At 38.0% G+C, this 20631-nt stretch overlaps 1 protein-coding gene across 2 annotated transcripts in view; it reads left to right on the top strand.

Moving 5' to 3' along the window:
* commd10.L (COMM domain containing 10 L homeolog) overlaps positions 1 to 20078 on the top strand; it is a 170251-nt gene extending 150173 nt beyond the window's left edge. The window contains exons 7-8 of one of the 2 annotated variants that reach the window (XM_018251028.2): positions 15579 to 15638; positions 17755 to 20078. In XM_018251028.2, coding sequence (XP_018106517.1) covers positions 15579 to 15638; positions 17755 to 17793 — 99 coding nt within the window. In that variant the 3' untranslated portion in view covers positions 17794 to 20078. The remainder of the gene's footprint in view (positions 1 to 15578; positions 15639 to 17754) is intronic. The other variant, XM_018251033.2, reaches the window with a different exon arrangement.
* The last annotated feature ends 553 nt before the right edge of the window (positions 20079 to 20631 follow it).

Here is a 20631-nt window from a genome sequence, read left to right as displayed (position 1 = left end):
GGTCGAATATCGAGGGTTAATTAACCCTCGATATTCGACCATCGAAGTTAAATCCTTCGACTTCGAATATCGAAGTCGAAGGATTTAACGCAATTCGTTCGATCGAACGATCAAAGTGAAAATCACTCGATCGAACGATTAAATTTTAATCCATCGATCGAATGATTAAATTTTAATCCATTAATCGAACGATTAAATTTTAATCCAGCGATCGAACGATTTTCCTTCGATCAGAAATTGCTAGGAAAGCCTATAGGGACATTCCCCATAGGCTAACATTGGTGCTCGGTAGGTTTTAGGTGGCGAAGTAGGTGGTCGAAGAGACAGTACTTCGACTATCGAATGGTCGAATAGTCGAATGATTTTTAATTTGAATCGTTTGATTCAAAGTCGTAGTCGATGGTCAAAGTAGCCAAAAAAATACTTCGAAATTCAAAGTATTTTTCATTCTAATCCTTCACTCGAGGAGTTTTCGAATCTAGTCGTGGTTTCAATAACCTCTGAAACCACTTAAATCCAACCTTTAATAAGGTTAGATTATTTCTAAAACAATATAAAGCCATTGGAGAAAGCACTGTACTGTAGTTGCTCACTAATTCCAACACGCAGCGCCATTTTTACATATGCACCCAAAGGAACTATTATTCCTTGATCCATCTGTTTTTTGTTCCTTTGTTTGTAACAGGCTGGCTGAAAAGAAGCACTTTCTTCATACCATAAAGTAGTTCCTGTCTGTGCTTATAACATAAGCAGCAGTTTTGAGAAGTTTACATAAGTTGTAAATACAAAATTAATAGTCTCATGTGATGCATATCTTGCACTGTTTCCAGGGTCTGTGTTTTCATGTAAATGCATTAGTGACTAAATGTCCTTTCAGGTAGTTCTAGATTTATGTATTGACTGTGTAAGCACTTCTGCTGCAAAACCCCCCTAGAGTGTTTTAGTACTGATTAAACTGCAAATTCACATTCTCCTTTGAAGTTTGCATAGCTCCGTACTTGCAGAAGTATTCTCCACATTTTCTGAATCTTACACCATTTTCACAAAGCATTCATATGGGAGAAATTCTAACAATGGCTCACAGACTTAACAATCCTAAAGAGGAACATTATTAAGGTGCATACTATAGCTCTAAAATGCTAACTGGTCAAGACTACAACTTTGTTCAAAAGACGCATATTGATTGGCCTCTTTTCTCTGGAATGATTGCAGAGACAAAACTTTGGATATTTGTTGCAGATTATTCTATAAAAATAAACAAATCTTTGCCCTTTCTGTTAATCGTGTTTATTTACTACTTCTGTGAATCTTATCGTCGGGAAACTTTTTAAAGATGCGAAATGATTGCAAGCTCTTTTAGTCAGGGCCCTCTTACCTCGTATCTGATATTGGTTGTTGTGTGTCATCTTTTATGTTCATTATATGCAACCATTTATTGTACAGCATAGTCTGTTGGTGCTTTATAAATGTGTTAATATTAATCATCTTATGGGGTAATATAGAACAGTAAGGATAATACTCTATGGGGAAATGCTGTAGGGTGAAAATTGTTTTTGACAGTGGTATAACTAGATAATGTTAGGAGTCTAGACCCTTAACAAATTGTTTTAGGACCTCTTAAAATATCAGGAAGATGATCATTTCACAAATTGACCCTCAACACTCCAGGGGGCATCCCCTCAATCCCATACAGGTATGGGATCTGTTATTCGGAAGCCTGTTATACAGAAAGCTCTGAATTACGGGAACGCCGTCTCCCATAGACTCCATTTTATTCAAATCATCCAAATTTTAAAAAATGATTTCATTTTTCTCTGTAGTAATAAAACCGTACCTTGTACTTGATCCAAACTGAGATATAACTAATCCTTATTGGAAGCAAAACCAGCCAATTGGGGTTATTTAATGTTTGTATGATTTTCTAGTAGTTTTAAGGTATGAAGATCCAAATTACAGAACGATCTATTATCTGAAAAACCCCAGGTCCCAAGAATTCTGGATCAAAGGTCCCATACCTGTATACCTCAGATGTATAGAACTGATAGCGTAGAATAGAATAGGGTAGGATTAGCAACCTTAGGTACTCTGCAATATGCTGAACCTTCACCAAATCATATATAGTGAATAATGTACCCCCTCTCGTAAAATATAAGGCTGTTATAAGTTACCAAGGAGTTCCATGACCATATAAAACTTGTAGGGATGCACCTAATCCACTATTTTGGATTCGGCCGAACCAGCGAATCCTTTGCAAAAGATTCGGCTGAATACCGAACCGAATCCAAATCCTAATTTGCATATGCAAATTAGGGGTGGGATGCCGGACTTTTTTTACTTCTTTGTTTTGTGACAAAAAGTCACATGATTACCCTCCCCAACCCTAATTTGCATATGCAAATTCGAATTTGGTTCAGCCAGGCAGAAGGATTCGGCCGAATCCCGAACCGAATCCTGGATTCGGTGCATCCTTAAAAACATGATCCTAATATTATACAACACTTGTTTTATTATTATATACAAGTTTCAGTGAGTCATGCGATTATAACCAATGACATCACTAAGCATTGTGTACCGTATATACTTGAGTATAAGCCGTCCAGAGTACAGTATAACCGAGGTACCTAATTTTACCTCCAAAAACTGGGAAAGCTTATTGTCTCGAGTATAAGCCTAGGGTGAGAAATGCAGCAGCTTCTGGTGAGTTTCAATCAAAAAATTGAGGGTTTCTGCTCCCATTGGAGTTGCCGGCATCTCGTTTTTGGATGCCGGCGACCATTCTTGGATGCCGGCGAATATTCTTGGAGACTATTCTTGGATGCCGGAGACTATTCTTGGATGCGCTTGACCCGAGTATAAGCCGAGGTTGAGTTTTTCAGCATATTTTGGGGGCTGAAAAACTCGGCTTATACTCGAGTATATACTTTATAAGGATATAATTTTCAGGATATCCATGGCTCTTGTCTATTATAAAGGATATATTTGAAAATGAAAGCATTTGTATGAATCTTAGTACTTTTCTGGCAGGCAACCCTACCTCCTACAGGGACACCTGACAGGCCAATATCTTATGACTACACTGTAGAACAAGGTAGAAAAGTATGTTCCATTCATGGAGCAGTATAGCCAGGTACAATACAGGTAATACTATTTACTATAAGTGTAGAGAAGCTTTTTAGGAAATTAATGCTAGAGCTTTTCTTATATTAGAAATGAAACTAAATTTTAAAAAAAAGGATTTGTATAAATAATGTTATCACAGCACAACAGGAACATGGCATGCAACGGTTTGTGGGAATCTGTGAGATACCAGATAAGAGATTTATGAGCAACGCTGAGAGTTGGAGAACAGTATTGAACAAGATTTTGTGTCAAACCATTTCAGTTGAAGAGGCTTGACTAAAATGTGTGTATATACATCAAAAGAATTAAATACAATTTCCTTAAAACTTTTTCTACGTTTTCTTCCTTAAATCGTCCCTGACAGCTGCCAGCATTTTTCATATTGTACAGAACCTTATTATGCATCAATACATTTTGCAAATAGCATTTACATTTCAACCAGTATAACTGATCTGAAAAGTAAAGACATTTTTGCCTATCCATGCGATCTGTCCTGATTCTTTTTAACTATAAACTACCCTTACTAGTTGCGTTACCAAGCCATCAACAAAGTCTCTCTGTAATGTCCACTTTAACTTGGCTAGTAGGTTTCATTTTGCATAAATACATAAAAATTATTGTAATGTCCTGCCTAACTTGCTGGCACTATATAAATAAATTATCAATCCATGATGATGACGATGATGAAAAGGACTTGGGTTTTTGGTAGGCCTCCATCTCCCCAGACTGTGACTGCATGCTCCATTTATATTTATATATATAAAAAACTGGGTAAATAGAGAGGCTGTGCAAAATAAAAAATGTTTCTAATACAGTTACAAAAATGTAATGTATAAAGGCTCGAGTGACTGGATGTCTAACATAATAGCCAGAACACTACTTCCTGCTTTTCAGCTCTCTTGCTTTCCACTGATTGGTTACCAGGCAGTAACCAATCAGTGACTTGAGGGGGTGGAGCACATGGGTCATAACTAGTTTTCTTTTGAATCTGACCTGCATACTAAGAAGCAATTGCAAACTCTCTGGACAGTTATGTCCCATGTGGCCCCCCTTGAAGTCGCTGACTAACTCTGTGTTAGAGAGCTGAAAAGCAGGAAGTTGGGTTTTGGCTAGACATTCAGTCTTTATACATTACATTTTTGGCTAACTAACTATATTAGAAACATTTTTTATACTTGCACAGCCTATCTATTTACCCAGTTTTTATTGTTACACTGAACTGTGCCTTTAAAAAACTATGCGTATGAATTTTATATGTTTTTATGCTGTATAAACATATACCTTTACTGCATTTTTCAACTAAATTGCTTATGCAACTCAGGTCAATTCAAATGTTTGTTCACTTCTGCAGCCAAGAAAAGTTCATGTTTCAGAATCTTACAAGGAATTGAAATGTTGCTTATAAAAATCTATCTACAATACTCTGCAATTGTGAAAAGGAAACACATATATATTCATGTTTAGAATTAATTTAATAACTCATTTAATAACTGCAGTTTTTTTCTGTTGAACAGTAGCATTGTACCAGAAAAGTGTATGGTGTAATTAGTCTAGAAATTAGCATTACTTACCATTGGCTTGTGTACAGCTTATCTTGCTGCCTTTGATCCACCCAGAAATAGAAGATCAAGCCTCATCCAACTAATTTCTGTGGTTAATTACCTGTATGCTGTTGGGATAGTCTGCGACCGAAACTACATTAAAGAAACTAGACTGAATCTTGGCAATATGAATGCCCCATAACATATATTTAAATTCAACATCCAAAATGTTAATCTCCTTATGGCCGATTTCATATGTGAATTTTATAGTCTGGTGCTGTTGATTCGCCTCCATTACCAATTTTTCAACTCCCTCATCCCAGATGACTAGGATGTCATCCACATAACGAATATACATCCTAATATGTTCACTGTAGGGATGTTTAAGGAAGTATTTCTTTTCAAGGGTATGTACAAAAATATTAGCAAAGGATGGGGCGACTGCAGCTCCCAGTTGAACTGAAGAAGCTGCTCGGATGAGTAGTGAAACGTCTTCAATGATTACTCAGCAAGTCCAGTTGTTTTAGAATTACTTATACTAGTTACCTGGTTACCTTCCCATTGTTCTGCTGATGGGCTGCGGGGGGGGGGGATGGAGGGAAGGGAGGTGGGTGATATCCCTCCAACTTGCATTGCAGCAGCAAACAGTGACTGAAGCTGAGCACATGTCATATCAAGTCAAAAGACTGGTGGCACCTGGGAAACTGACAATATGCCTAACCTCATGTCAAATTTTAAAATTAAATATAAAAAAATCGCCGGAACTGCTCCGGGCGGCGATCGTGACAGAACCCCACCCCCTCACGGGGGGCCTCTGGACCACCAGGACTTGGCTTCTGGGGAAATTTGGAGTGGAAATCCCCTCACAAGACGAGGAGCATGAACATCAGTGTCCTTCCCAGGAGCATTCTTCAGGGCCAAAGCCCTTCCACTTGATGAGGAAGTGTCATAAGTTAATGTTCCTTTGTCCAGAATTCAAATCCAAGAGAATGATAGAGACTATATATAAGGGTAGGCACAACAGAGGGTCCCAAACACATGCCAATAAGCCGTCGGCTTGGTCTTTCAGCTGCTTTTATCAACCTGTGTATGACTACCTTAAAGGGATACTGTCATTGGAAAATTTTTTTTCCAAAATGCATCATTTAATAGTGCTGTTCCAGCAGAATCTGCACTGAAATCTGTTTCTCAAAAGAGCAAACAGATTTTTTTTTATATTTAATTTTGAAATCTGACATGGGACTAGACATATTGTCAGTTTTCCAGCTGCCCCCAGTCATGCGACTTGTGCTCTGATAAACTTCAGTCACTCTTTACTGCTGCACCCCCTCCCTTTCCCTCCTCAGCAGCCCATCAGCAGAACAATGGGAAGGTAACCAGATAGCAGCTCCCTGACACCAGATAACAGCTGCCTGGTAGATCTAAGAACAGCACTCAATAATAAAATCAGGTCCCACTGCAACACATTCAGTAGACTCATTGACAGATTGAGTAGGAGAAACCACAGCCTGCCAGAAAGCAGTTCCATCCTAAAGTGCTGGCTCTTTCAGAAAGCACATGACCAGGCAAAATGACCTGAGGTGGCTGCCTACACACCAATATTACAACCAAAAAAAAACACTTGCTGGATCAGGAATAAAATTTTATATTGTAGAGTGAATTATTTGCAGTGTAAACAGTGTAATTTAGAAATAAAAACTACATCATAAAAATCATGACAGAATCCCTTTAATCCACCCTTTATGGGGTGAATAACTATTATTGGTTATGACTCCTTTAAATTTTGCTGGAGAAGCCTAAGTTTAGTGGAGGCTTTTTGGCTGTGTGTATTGTCAGAGCTCAAGTAGGGCAAATACTGTTTATCTGTGTGGGTCACATGTTGAAGTTGCTATTCCTTGGATAAGGCCATTCCTTGGATAAGGCCATTTTTCTGTAGTTGTTAATCCAATTCTAGTTTGTCTAACCTCACTTACAGAGCCCCTCTTTCAGCTTGCACTCCACCCAGATTGTTGGGCAAAGCATACATCCGGCCTCATCCAAGAGGGAGGGCCCAAGATATATTTCTGAGGCCAACGTTCATTATCGCCAGGTACAAATGCCCACAAGTGCAAATAAGGGTGTAAAGCCTCCAGAAACAGATAGTGGAAAGGATGAAATGCCCTCAAAATGCTGCAAGGCCTACTGTGGCCAGTAGGGGTATAATACACCAGAATACTAAACCAAGCAGTGACTGGAGGCAAGGTATTAGAAGGCTTATTTCCAAACACAGTACATGGTGCTTATTGTACTTTTTGAATCCAAATCACCATGTGTTTTTCTGCATTGCAGCATTTCTTGCATCCAGAATTCAAGCACCACTGCGGCTGCACAATGATTTGCATCCGGTGCAATTGCGCAAGTATGGTTAACAAACAATAATTCCCTTTTGTGCTTTTGTGAATTAGGTGCAGGTTGCAGCTAGCATTTGCAAAGTGAAGATGGTGTCACTTCAGGCACACGATTTGCATTTCTGCAAACTCATTAGCCGAACTCTGGAACTATCACCACATCCAGGATTGGGGTAATTCCTGGGTTCCCCAGTATTGTTCCCCGCAAGTATGTGTAAGTGCAAAGAACATGCATGGGTGCAAGTATGTTATGCGTTTATGCACTACATTAATGTAAGCACAAATTTGCATCCATTTTAGAGCAATGCAGTTGTGTTTTTAAAGGATCCTTGACTCTCTCCATTTTTTGTTAATAAGCTCCACAGTTCCTGTTATCTGTGATGGAAAAACTTGTATTATTACTGGTGTTTTGCTAATGCTTTTTAGAGAAATACATGGGGATTGCACTGATACATTTTTTTAGAAATGTTGTAGATTAAATATGCACACTTACAAAACTGGATTTTATTTTCCTGTTGTCATATCTGCTTACCTCACAGGCATTAGACCTGGAGGTAATCAAAAATATGATGCTTGATGCATCTTCACAATATTGAGAATGTTTGATCTTCTCGCATCATATTTTATCAAAATGCAGATGGTTAATTGGAGCTGTGTGCTGAGATTCACTCTTGTTTTGTTCTCCTGCTGCTGAATGCTCAGCCCCAGCTCAGTGAGACTGACTCAGTAGGCCTCCAGTTAGATGAAAGTTACTGTTCTGAGCTACAGAAAGCAGTTTGCTTGTTAAAACTAGGTTAGCAGATGAGAAGGGCATTAATGAGAAGTCCCTCCAGGGGTGTACTGTAGGTGGGCCTGCCTTTCCTCTATTTTGTCCCCATTCTCCATTGATTTCTTGTGTCCTCCTATTGCTAGGCCACAGAATGTTCATATTTAGTGCCTCTAACTGCAATCAATTTTGAATTGAGACTCCAGAGAACATGAAATATGGCCCAATCTCACAATAATTACATTTTGACAATGCTAAATGTGATATATGTCATATAGGCCTATGGTGGAAATAAGTAAAGGTTGATTGAAGTTGCCTTTGGCTGGGGTAAACAAGGTCTGGGGCCCACTGAGAGATCCTTTGATACTCTGACAAGCCAATCTGGCCCTGCTTGTTATGATCTTTATTTTTTTATGGTGTATTCAAATGGCCATTATATGCTTGGAGTTTCCATTAGCAATCTGCACAGACACTGAATAAACCTACAAACTTTTTGCTCCTGCTGCAACTGTACAAGGCTAAAACCAATATAATAACTCTAGCAGTGTAAATTCACAGGCTGCCCACCCCACCTACGATGTGTGCCTCCCAATATACAGTATAGGATGTGCACCCAATAGTACGTCCCTTTCTTGTGCCATGGTGTCCCCAGCAAGTCCTGTATGGGGGTGGCTCCAGGTTCAGTTGTATCCCCTGCTTCACAGTTGTTTCGCCACAGCTAACATTAAACATTTTGTCAGTTACACCTTCAGAGGAAAAAACCCTAAACCAAGCAAGATGAAAAGAATTGCTTGGCTTCCTGTTACCATAAAAACCGTAAAAATTTTGCATGTCCAAATTATTCTGATGCCCATTGACTTTAATGCATTTGGACAAAATAGTCGTGCGTAAAAAATTGTCGCGTTTGACAATTTTGACGCCCATTGACTTCCATGCGTTTTGCAAGTTTTCGCCGTTTACTGGTAATGAGCCCCTAGTTCATTGCTAGAACTACTTAAAGGGCAAATTAACCCCAAAATAAAAATTTGCCTAATAAAAGAAATTCTAAGCAAATTTCCAATATACATTTATTAAAAAATGCCGGTGCATTTAAAGTTATTTGTAAAAACAATTGCTATTGTTACTTTTTAAACAATGTCAATCAGCTGCCTTGTCTTACATTGGATCAATAGTCTGAGCAACCAGGGCAGAGAATAGAAAGGCACAAACACTGCTTTCAATAGTAATACATATACAAGTAAATTAAAAAACACTGAAAATTCGTATTAAAATTTGTGTAAACTTGCTCAGAATGATCTTTTCTGTTATTAGACAAATGCCTTTAAAGGCACATGATTACGTTATGTATAACACTGATTTAAATCCAGATTGGGCAGCAGTTTTACTGAATTTAAAGACAACTCTCCAAAATGAGCTATTCAGATTGGGGGGTTTCATTGCCAATGGAATGAAAATACAAAGTTGCTGTGCTTTGTATCCTGGAAACTTTGAAGTAGCAGATTTGTAAACCAAATATCCATGCACTTAAGGTTTCAAGCCGAATGTTTTCACAGCTGCAGAGAGTTTAAATTGTCCCTAAATTACTACTTGTCTGCCCCATAAGAACAACGTTGTGATGAAAATTACAAGTAAAAAAGAAGTCATATTTCAGATACTGTAGTTAGCTGCGAGGAGATATCTGGGGGGGATAAAAATGAAACGATTAGGTGGTTATCTCAACGGGCAAGTGGAATACAGAATTCACCGGTATGGTGTGTGTGTGTATTGCTCGAGTTTTTATGTTTTCCATCTGCTAATTACTTAACAAGGGCTCCAGTAATGGCAGAAATGCTACCGTGCATGTAATTCACATTCAATACTAGGGACCGTTTTAAGCACCGCATAGGGGAAATTACAGGTATAATGTGCCTCATTTTGATGCATTTAACATATTTATAAATGCTTTATGGTGCTCTGGAGGAATCCCAAGTAGTGTAGAAGGTTGATTAAATTATTAATTCAGGGCACATGTTAAATCTGCATCTTTACATTAAACTATAGTTCAAATTTATTCTGAAGCTACCTGTCTGGAGATTTCTAGCAATCCAGTGATGAAAGCGCATTTATCATGAAATATATATATATATAAATACAGTACATAAATTTAAAAAAAAAAAAAAGAAATTAAAAATGCATGACGTAAGAGAGAGAAAGTAAGTTTCCTTGTCTGATCATCGTGCATCCCCCATTGCTCTCTGGGTGTAACTTATACAACTCTGTTATCTTGTACAAATCCTCGAACCGTACGTTACCTTTGCAGGATTAAGATACTGATGCAACATATACAACCCCCACAACTGTGTCTGTAAGGATCCAGATACTGGTGCATATTATACAAATGGCAATAATGATCTTTTTAAGAATTAGATATACATTATGGAAACTCCCAGTTACTGTTTTTTGTCATTCAGATATTGGTGCAGCAAACACATAAAATGTACATATAAAATGCAAGATGATGCAGAGGGTAGATGACCCTTTTCTCTTTAGGGAAAAAGTTTCCGCTACAGTTTTTTGGTTCAATTTCCCCTTGTTGAGCAGAAAATCGAGTAACTCCCGATAAAATCAGGGGAGTTGACAGCTCTGCAGTATGTGCAGATATTTCCTACTGCTGACTATGTCAATAATTACGGATTCTTAAGAACTATGTGCTGGGTTTGTTGGTCTGTCTGGGCTGAAATGGCAAAAGGAGAGTGGCTTGTTTGACATTTTGAAAATGTTCACTTTTCTGGTAGCCTTAGGGCAGAGACACACGCTGCTATTTCTGGAGATTAGTCACCCAGCGACTTCTTTGGGCAAATAATCTCCCTGAACTGGCTTTCCACCAGGCTAGAATAGAAATCGCCAGCGGGATGGCACTCGGAACACTTTGTTTTCCGAAGTCGCCTGAAGTTGTCTCACGAGGAAACTTCGGGCTACCTCGAAATGCCGAAGCGAGCCAAGTGCCATCCTGCCAGTTCAGGGAGATTAGTCGACCGAAGAAGAATCGATTGTCGCTTTGTCTAAATAGCAGCGCGTGTTTCTGCCCTTAATATGTTATAAAATGACTAATTCTAAGCAACGTTTCAATTGGCCTTCATTTTTTTTCATTATTATTTATTTCTTCGGACTCTTTCCAGCTTCACTGACCCCATTTAAAACAAATGCTCTGTAAGGCTACAAATGTATTGTTTTTGGTACTTTGTATTACCCATCTTTCTAGTCAGGCCCTCTCCTATTCATATTCCAGTCTCTTATTCAAATCAATGCATGGTTGCTAGGTTAATTTGGACCATAGCAACCAGATTGCTGAAATTGCAAACTCTAGAGCTTCTGAATAAACATAACTCAAAGACCACAAATTATAAATAATAAAAACCAATAGCAAATTGCCTCAGGATATCACTCTCTACATCATACTAAAAGTTAACTCAAAGGTGAAAATCCCCTGACTGAAATACACTTTGTTGTTTGTTTTTCATCGATGTGTTCAATGAGTAGTTGTATGTTCTGTAAGGGGTGAGGCATGCTGTAAAGTTCCTCTGCTATTCCTATGGGATGCTCTTATAAAAGTGATTTCAGTTCCAACATCCATTGTTTTGTCTGAAATGTCAATCACAATGCACAGAGAGATTCAATTGCAGCCAATGGAAGAAATCTGCCCCTAACAGCAGATGTGAAACGTGCAAGTCACTCATCACCTTGATTTTTTAATAACTTTTGAATAAAGCATTCCCTAAAGGGGGGGTGTTTTAATTGCTCTTATTAGATAAAAGAGCGTTCAGTGTACAGGTATGGGATCCGTTATCGGGAAACCCGTTATCCAGAATGTTCCAAATAATGGAAAGGACTGGCAATCTGTGGGTTCTGGAAAATGTCACAGGGGCTGCAATAAGGTGCCATAGAAAGTCAGTGTTTAGTGGGCTGGTGGGGGCTGTTTGGGCCTCTGTGTGCCTGAAATGCCAGGGCCTATTTTAATTCTCAATCCGGACCTGAAAGCCTGTCTCCCATAGACTCTATTATAATCAAATAATCCAAATCTTTAAAAATGATTTCCTTTTTCTCTGTAATAATAAAACAGTAGCTTGTACTTGATCCAAACTAAGATATAATTAATCCTTATTGGGAGCAAAACCAGCCTATTGGGTTTATTTAATGTTTACTTGATTTTCTAGTAGACTAAAGGTATGAAGATCCAAATTACAGAAAGATCCATTATCCGGAAAACCCCAGGTCCCAAGCATTCTGGATATCTGTTTTGTGAAAAATGTGTTTATTCAGCATCTCCTTTTTTATTCTAATACTAAACTAATAACTAATATTTAAAGGGACTTGCGCCATGCAGAATGAATGGTCCATGGGGAACAACTACTGTATACCCATTTCCCTTCAAGCTGCCTAACAGCATGGGAAACCCACTAGAAATTACAAAGCAATTTGGTCATCCATATTGAATCCAAACTGTGGGGCTGCCCCTCTAGGAGAACTAAAAACATTTGGTGGGATATGGGGCCAGGAATGGTGAATGTTCTCCTTACAGCAGTAGTAGATAGACCGCTTAAATAGAATTTTTGACATTTTCATAACCTTATTATGAGCCATAGGGGAGTCAGGCTTGACTGTAATGTCAGTAAACTTCTTCCTGTTCTCTAAAACATATTTGGACTTTTCATCTACTGTATATAATAACCATATGCATACGTACATCCTCCTCAAATGTATCCTAGTTTTCATTTATAAGCTATTTGAGTGTTTCACAAATCAGATATATGCTAGCAGCACTAATCAGAGTATAATTACAACAGAGCGCAGGCTGATTATTTAAACCCTGTTCTACAAATTGTATTTATAGAATGGAGTTGAAAACTACTGATGCAAACACTACCTGCCTGCCTTAACTGAAAACAATTACTAGATAAAGCCAACGACTTCTGACTCTTGCGATGTAATATCCTGAAAACATTCATACTTGTTGTAGATGCGATAATTATAATCTTCCTAGTAGTTTGGTCTATTAAAAATGTTATATGTGTCTATATTTGTATTATATCCTGTGTTTTAACATTCCTTATATGCTAACATTCTATTTTCATAGCCTGGAAAAAAGAACATTACAGGTATGGGATTGGTTATCCAGAAACCCATTATCCAGAAAGCTCTGAATTATGGAAAGGCCATCCCCATAGACTCCATTATACCGAAATAGTCCAAATCTTTAAAAATGATAAAAATAATAAAACAGTTGTACTTGTACTTGATCCAAACTAAGATATAATTCATCCTTATTGGAAGCAAAACCAGCCTGTTGGGTTTATTTATTGTTTACATGATTTTATAGTAGACTTAATGTATGAAGATTCAAATTACAGAGATATCAGTTATCCAGAATGCTCGGGACCTGGGGTTTTCCGGATAATAGGTCCCATACCTGTATGAGCGTGCTGATGCAAATAAAACAAGCTCTTAAAGAGATTGCAAGGCGCCTCCAGTAGGGATGCACTGACTCCAGGATTTGGCTGAATCCTAAGGGGCAAATTTACTCACCTCTGAAATTGCGCCAGCGATGGCTTTGCTGACATCGCAACACTTTGCCAGGCGTAGATTGTCCAGGACAACGCTAATTCACGAAATCCGAAGTTCCAGGGTTGCAAACGCTTGTGGAATTGCGCTAGTGATAACTTTTTCAACTATTTTTTTAGGAACTCCTTTCTACTCTATTGCACTTTGCCTGGTCTGAGGTGGCGAAGGCAAGTCTGGCGCAAGGTAACCTTCAGTAAAATCCGCATCTTAGTGAATTTGCGTAGTTACGTCCATTCGCCAGAGCGCAAATTCGCCATGCGTTAGAGTGCAAAGTAGCGAATTTATGCCAGCACCCGTTAGTAAATCAGCGAAGTCCCGAAATTTCGCCAGAGTTAGTCACTTTGCCCTTTAGTAAATTTGCCCCTAAGTCTTTTTATAGAATTCAGATTCAGCCACATCCAGAGTGCCTGTCTGAACCGAATGTGAACCACTGGACCAATCAAGCCAATTTAGGGCATACTAAGTATAGCATCATTGGCTTGCAAAGCAGAAACTGATGGAGATGGGATTCCACATGAAGGGTAACTGGGATGGCATTTATGATGAATGCTTGTTTGATGCCTAGATATTCCTGGCAGCTAGCTTAAATGCCAATTACAGTGGGGTGGACACTTATTTGCTGTTGGACCTATAGTAGGGTGACTAAAAAAGGGTCTCAATCGTCTGAAAACCTGTCTGGTTAGTTTTCTATAGTTACATACAGACACTCAAAGACAAAATCTGAGTGAAACCCATCAGAAAAGCTACTGTGTAGTGTGTATCCCGCTTTCCACTTATCACACATTGGGTAAAGCAAATGAAACGCAAGCAAGGGAAAACGTTACCAAATGGCTGTAATTATATCCTGAGTCGCTTTTGCTGCGCTTGCTTTTTTTCCATTATGGCTGGTTTGTAAAATGACCAATTTTTCATTATACAATTATTGAAAATAAAACCTGCATACCACTACACTTACTAAATGTTTTATTTTAAAGGAGTAAATAGGATTATAAAACAAACAAAAAAACATTATTCCGGAGAAGCCAGCAGTGGTCGCACATGTGGTTTAAAGCAATGCATTAATAGTTTGATATAAATCCTCTTTTATACCTGAGTGCGTTGTGCAGTAATGCTGGGGCTGCTTGATACCGTAAAGATTTGCCCCTGTATCTAATTTTCCAATCAGTGGAACATTATACATTTATTAGGTTTCATGTCATAAATAGTTATGGAATGTGGGATGAAGAGTCAAAAGAGTTTCGTATAATGCTGATGCTTCCTGAAATCTATCATCCTGTATTAATTGTGATTGATATTAAAGCATCCCAAGTTCTGTCTCTGTTGGAAATATTGTGTTAATGATGTGATATTTACTGACGCACAAAACAATTAGACATTCCAAGCAACCCCTTAGGAGTCTGTGTTATCTGTGAAGAGTGTCAGCTCTTAAGGGCAGAGACTTAAATGCCACCACAGTTCCTAGGACTTGCATATTTAATTATTCAAATAGTTTAATCTGTATAAACTGTGCCACTTGGGTTGTGTTATGCCTTGTAAAGCACTGTGTACACGTTTGCTTCCTTATAAATAAATGCAATAGATAGAGTATAAAATGCAGTGTTGCTTTAAGCAAGTCCTTACAGATTCTGACACTGTTGAACTAAAATGAAAATCTGTTGAAATGTTTTTTTTTTGTAGATTTAATATAAGGAGATCAAAATTGCAGAAAAACCCCATTCCAAAAATCCCAAGCATTGTAGATGCCATAGCTGTATATCTATTGGCCCTTTGATTTTCCATTGCATGATGGAGATATTGCCCTTTCATTGTACGTCTCAGTGAATATCTCTCTTAGGCCCCCACATATTGTGCATTGAGTGGCAGGTGTGTCTAACAGAGGGCTTTACACTACATACAGAGTATTATAGTGTAAAGGCGAACATGACCCAGGTGTTCTCCACCCCCTCCTTTTTTCCTTTGGATGAAGATAAATTGAATTTACTGGTTTTGGACATTCTTTTAAGAGATTTTACAGCCCACATACGGCACATTAACACTATACCCGCCTGTCTGCTATGCACTGACCCTAAAGCTAATATGTGTACAGAATTTATCACACTCCTGCCTCTGCATGCCCATCACTCATATAGGGTTTGTGCTAAACCTCTTTTCTTTTCATTCTTTTAGAATCTGGAGAAAGTGTTTGTGGAGTTTAACCACAAGGAGCTGTTGGAGTTCTATAACAAGGTGAGTATTGTTCACAAAAGTGCCTTTGTTTTTTCAGGCCGGTTCCTTGTGAACTCTCGCCCTGTGCACTTACACCGCTGTGCAGTGTAAAGTATAAAGCACATCTGTTCCTCTGATCAGCTGGACTCTTAGGGCGAGTATTAACATGTGTTGTGGTGCAATGAAAATTCCTTGGCATTTCAGTCCTCGCCACTAATGCTGAATATACAATAGTGGTTTTTTTTTTTGTCTGCTCACTTCTTGATATGGGATTTTTACATGACCTTAATGAAAAGCCACCATGTTATGCATCTATGACAAATTAACACTTAAAAACCTAAGTAAAATTTTAAAAATATTTGGCTACTAGAGGAGAACAGGTGAGGCCACAAATGGATGCTTGTGTCTGTCCTTGTACCACCTCTTATTCTACAGTATTATATTTAATTTAGCTACTAAACCGCAGCCAACCTTTGCCGAATTAAATCACAGAGTTAATGCATTGATTCCATAGTATAGGTATGGGACCTGTTATCTGGGTTTTCCAGATAACGAATATTTCTGTAATTTAGATCTTCATAACTTAACTCTACTAGGAAATTATTTCAATATTAAATAATAGGCTAAGATGGTCAGTAGACAGGTTTTAGGTGATGGGCAAATTTTGCCATGAATTTCAATTTGCAGGTGAAAAATTTGCGAAAGGTGGATTTTGACGCCAGCGACAATTCGCCGGCGTCAAAATGGGTGCAAGTATCTAAGTTGATGCCGACGGCCATTAAAGTCAATGGGCGTCCATTAATTTTAACAGCAAATTCATGAATTTATTCGCCGGTGGTGAAACGCGGAAATTTGCATAGAATTTGCACCTGGGGGTTTTGTGTTTGGGATTATTTATTGTTTACATGATTTTCTAGTAGACTTTAATGAAGATCCAAATTATGGAAAGATCTGTTATCTGGAAAACCCCAGCTCCTGAGCATTCTGGATAATAGGTCCCATACCTGTACTGAATCTGCAAGTTCTAATTAAATAATCGCAGAGAATCAGTCAAATGATCCAGTATATGGCCTTGTTAGAAATTAGAATTTCACCTGAGGAAGAGGTTGGTCCCCGAAAGCTTGTGCTTTAAATTTAAAAAATAACAATGCGATTAAGGCGAATTGCCGGAACAAAGTTGGTGTGCTTCATCCCTATACGTAGCCTGGATGATATGTTTGACTTGGAAGCAGTCTAGGATTGAATGCACGCTGCATGAATAAGTAAGTGGTGTGCAGCAAGAAAGTATTGTTGTTGGCCTTGTTAGAAATAATCCATACATCCATAGGCAGTTGGGTTTGTATTTTCAGACTGCTGTATCTTTAAAAAAAAAAAAAAAAATCATCCCTAGGATCAAGATGATGGAACTACAGAAATCCTCTCTGTACTGTATATTTTTTAAAAGATTTTTTTTCAAGCTAAAATAAACCTAAAGGGCTCTTATCCGCAAATGGTAATTCTATTTATAGATTGTTTTAGACATTATAGACGACATCTTGCCATTATAAATGAAGGTGGATAAATATGTATAGTTGTGGCCACAAATATTGACACATCTACGCTTTTTCAGTTTTGCTACTGAATACTGTCATTTTATTTTTGTCACAACTGGAATGATGTGTTAAATTCTGTAACCTTAATGAGGAAACAAGGAACTATGACACTATATAACACTATGTAGATGTGTTATAGAGAACAACACATGGTTATACTGTAGATGTGTCTGTGTTTCTAGTTAGGGCTTGTGCTGTCTATTTCTTCTTTTAAAGTAGATTCAATTTACCTTGCTGTATGTAGCAGATAAAGCTGAAATTAGGAAATCTTTTTCTGCATCGTGACTGATTTTTTTTCTATAGTGCCAAATGAGAAATTGTAATTTGCAACATAAAAAAAAAAGAAAACAGGTGTTCAATTTTCTGATATTGTGAATATTCATTTAAGCTTCAGATGTAAATGTCTGCCTCTGAAATAGATGTTCTGAGACTCTTCGCTAACACTATGCAAATAAATGTAATATGCAAAGCTTCAAATACTGTTCTGTTTGTGTGTGTGTGTAAATAATCTTTATAAATGAGATCTTTTCTTCTGTTTTTAATAGCTTGAGACTATCCAGGCACAGCTGGATTCCCTTACGTGATGCCTTAAAGATGGGTTCCTCCACTGCACTCCTGCCACCTCATTATTTTGCATTGAAGATAGATTGCAAAGCTCTGTTTGCTGAAGGAATCAATGGGCTGCTTCCTCTAAAATTATATGGCTTATCTCCTCTTAGACTAGCAACATTAGGCAGGGAAGATCAGTTGAAGAATGCCAAGGGTATAATTGTGTTTCCAGCTGAATTCTGTCAATGCAAGGTGCTTGTATAAACAAAAAAATAAGACCTAATCTATCAATTCTGTAATTAGGGTTTCTGATGTTCTGTAAAAATGAACAGATACACACACACACAATCTGCACAATTACAACATCCAGCAGGGGGATCATATGAGATACGAATTATAAATTCAGATGTGCTCTCAGGCCTTTCAAAAAAAGATTAAAGGAACAGTCAATATTTGTCCAAACATGCATGCGATCTTCATCAGAATCTTCATTACCCCTATGAATATCCAAGACCTATATTCTAGCTACTTATTAAGCTTTGGTTTATTGGTAATTGCTGGGAGTGTCAGGGTTTGTATTTGCATGGATATCTGCAGTATGTTTGTTTGGGGTGGGGAGCAGCAGCTGCTGCAGGATGCTGGGAGTTCTTCATTAACAGCTGGAACCACATTTTCAAGATCCCTGCTGTGAAGAAATAGTTACTGTCGATGTTTAGTTTAATAACAAGCTGGCCAGCATTCTATGCTGTGAGCAACTGATAGGGAAACATACAAGGAATGCCTTACAGATAATATTCTGTCACCTGCATCTCTGGAAATGATTGAACCATCTAAAGGAAGTCATCTTTAAAGGGCAGCAGTGAACGTATATAAAAAAAAATATGGATTTGATCACATTTTTTTCAGATGGGACAAGTAAAGTGAAAATATTTTTCAATGTCAATGTCTTAGCAGAAGAATGGTCCCATTTACCCAAGAAGCTGACATCACAGGCTGATTATTAAACATTTGTGATATATAATGTACAGGTATGGGACCTGTTATCCAGAATGCTCAGGACCTGGGGTTTTCTGGATATTTCCATAATTTGAATCTCGATGCATTGTCTACTAAAAAATAATATAAGCATTAAATAAACCCAACAGGATTGTTTTGGCTCCAATAAGAATGAAATGTATCTTAGTTGAGATCAAGTACACCGTATTGTTTTATTATTACAAAGAAAAAGGAAACAATTTTAAAATGTTTTAATTATTTCCTTAAAATTGAGTCTGTGTGAGATGGCCTTTCTGTAATTTGGAGCTTTCTGGATAACAGATCACATACCTCTACTGGTTTCTGTGCTGCCAGGAAAAGTAATCTGCATGAATGACTTGCATTGTTGAATTTAATATTGTCTATACTCTGAAAAAAACTTTTGGAGCAGGTACTCAATGAAGGCAATCTTCCAGCAGGCAGATAAATTCAAAGTGGAGAGTTTATTGTGTCCACAGCCTTATGCATTTCATGATAAACAATCATAATCGAGCCTATGGTTGTTTATCACGAAACGCGTAAGGCTGTAGACGCAATAAACTCTTCACTTTGAATTTATCTGCCTGGTAGAAGATTGCCTTCATTGAGTACCTGCTCCAAAAGTTTTTTTGGTTTGTCCGCTCCCTGTGCGGAGGGCTCAGGGTGGTGCACCTGGGCCTCTTCCTTTGTATGGTGAGTTATCAATTTCTACTTGCAGACCCTAAACTGCAGTTTATTATTAATATTGTCTATACTTTGCCCCTAAGCTCATGTAAGTGACCGTGGCCAAGACATCTGTGAGTCCGTAGAAAAGAGACATCTTCAGAGGCAGAGATCAGCTGGATATTTTTCCCATTGATTCTTTCTCCGCTGCTTTGTATCTATATATAATTGATTCTCCATACCAATAGATAATGCAGTGCAATTTTATGTTGTTCTATGGTTAATGTACATCTAATGCAGAAAATGAGTGTGCGGACAATAAGCTATACCCTAGGTAGAAGATAATTTCTTTTTATAAATAGGGTAGTTTAAAAACTGTATTCAATGCTGTGGAGCAAACCAAACCCTACATAGAATAAAAGCTACCACTGTTCTAAATGCATTGCCTGTTGCTGGGAAAATCATTTTAATATCTGTGTTTCCTTTGCAATAATTTATAAATACCAATGAATCTTTATTATCACAGAACTGAATTGCTGTTGTGCAGATATATGGCTGGGTTGTTTACTCTCACTTGTCTTCAGATCTTCAATGCTCTTCCCTCAAGGCTAGTGTTGTGAAATAAAAGGACATTTTTAAAGTAGTTTCTTGTGAGTAGTTTGTTGTGTTGTATTTCTTTCTGTCAGTAACAGCCTGAGACTAAACATCAGCCTAGCAGTGTAAAGGAGAACTGTCTCTATTTGTATAATCTCCTTTCCTTTGATTTAGACTTGTAGTTGGCTTCTTAAAAACCGTTCCAGTGTATATAAACTTTGTTTCTTTGTTAGTGTTTGTGTGGCTTTCATAGACCAACAAGGATGATGTTCTTCACTGTTGTTTGTTTCCCAAGGGCAGATTTGAGCCACGGTGGACCTGGTTGGGTATGAGGTAGGTAGTGCCTCTGCACTCGGAAAAAGGTCCAGTAGTTGTGCTCCATGCAGTGCAGGCAACTTCTTCAGCTCTGACCTTCTCTGTCGCTTCATGAGCACTGTCAAAAATTACGTTCTCTACAAACTTATCCAATAAGAGTGAAAAAAAAATATTCACGTACCTCAAATTATATAAAGGGGGGTAAATAAAGCAGGCTTCATCAAAGTAATTTATCCAATCTCTAGTCTTGGAATTACACAATCCCAGCACGCAGGCAGGAACCATTT

The sequence above is a fragment of the Xenopus laevis genome, chromosome 1L (assembly GCF_017654675.1).
Source record: "Xenopus laevis strain J_2021 chromosome 1L, Xenopus_laevis_v10.1, whole genome shotgun sequence".
NCBI lineage: Eukaryota > Metazoa > Chordata > Amphibia > Anura > Pipidae > Xenopus > Xenopus laevis.
This window is presented reverse-complemented; position numbering and strand designations above follow the sequence as displayed.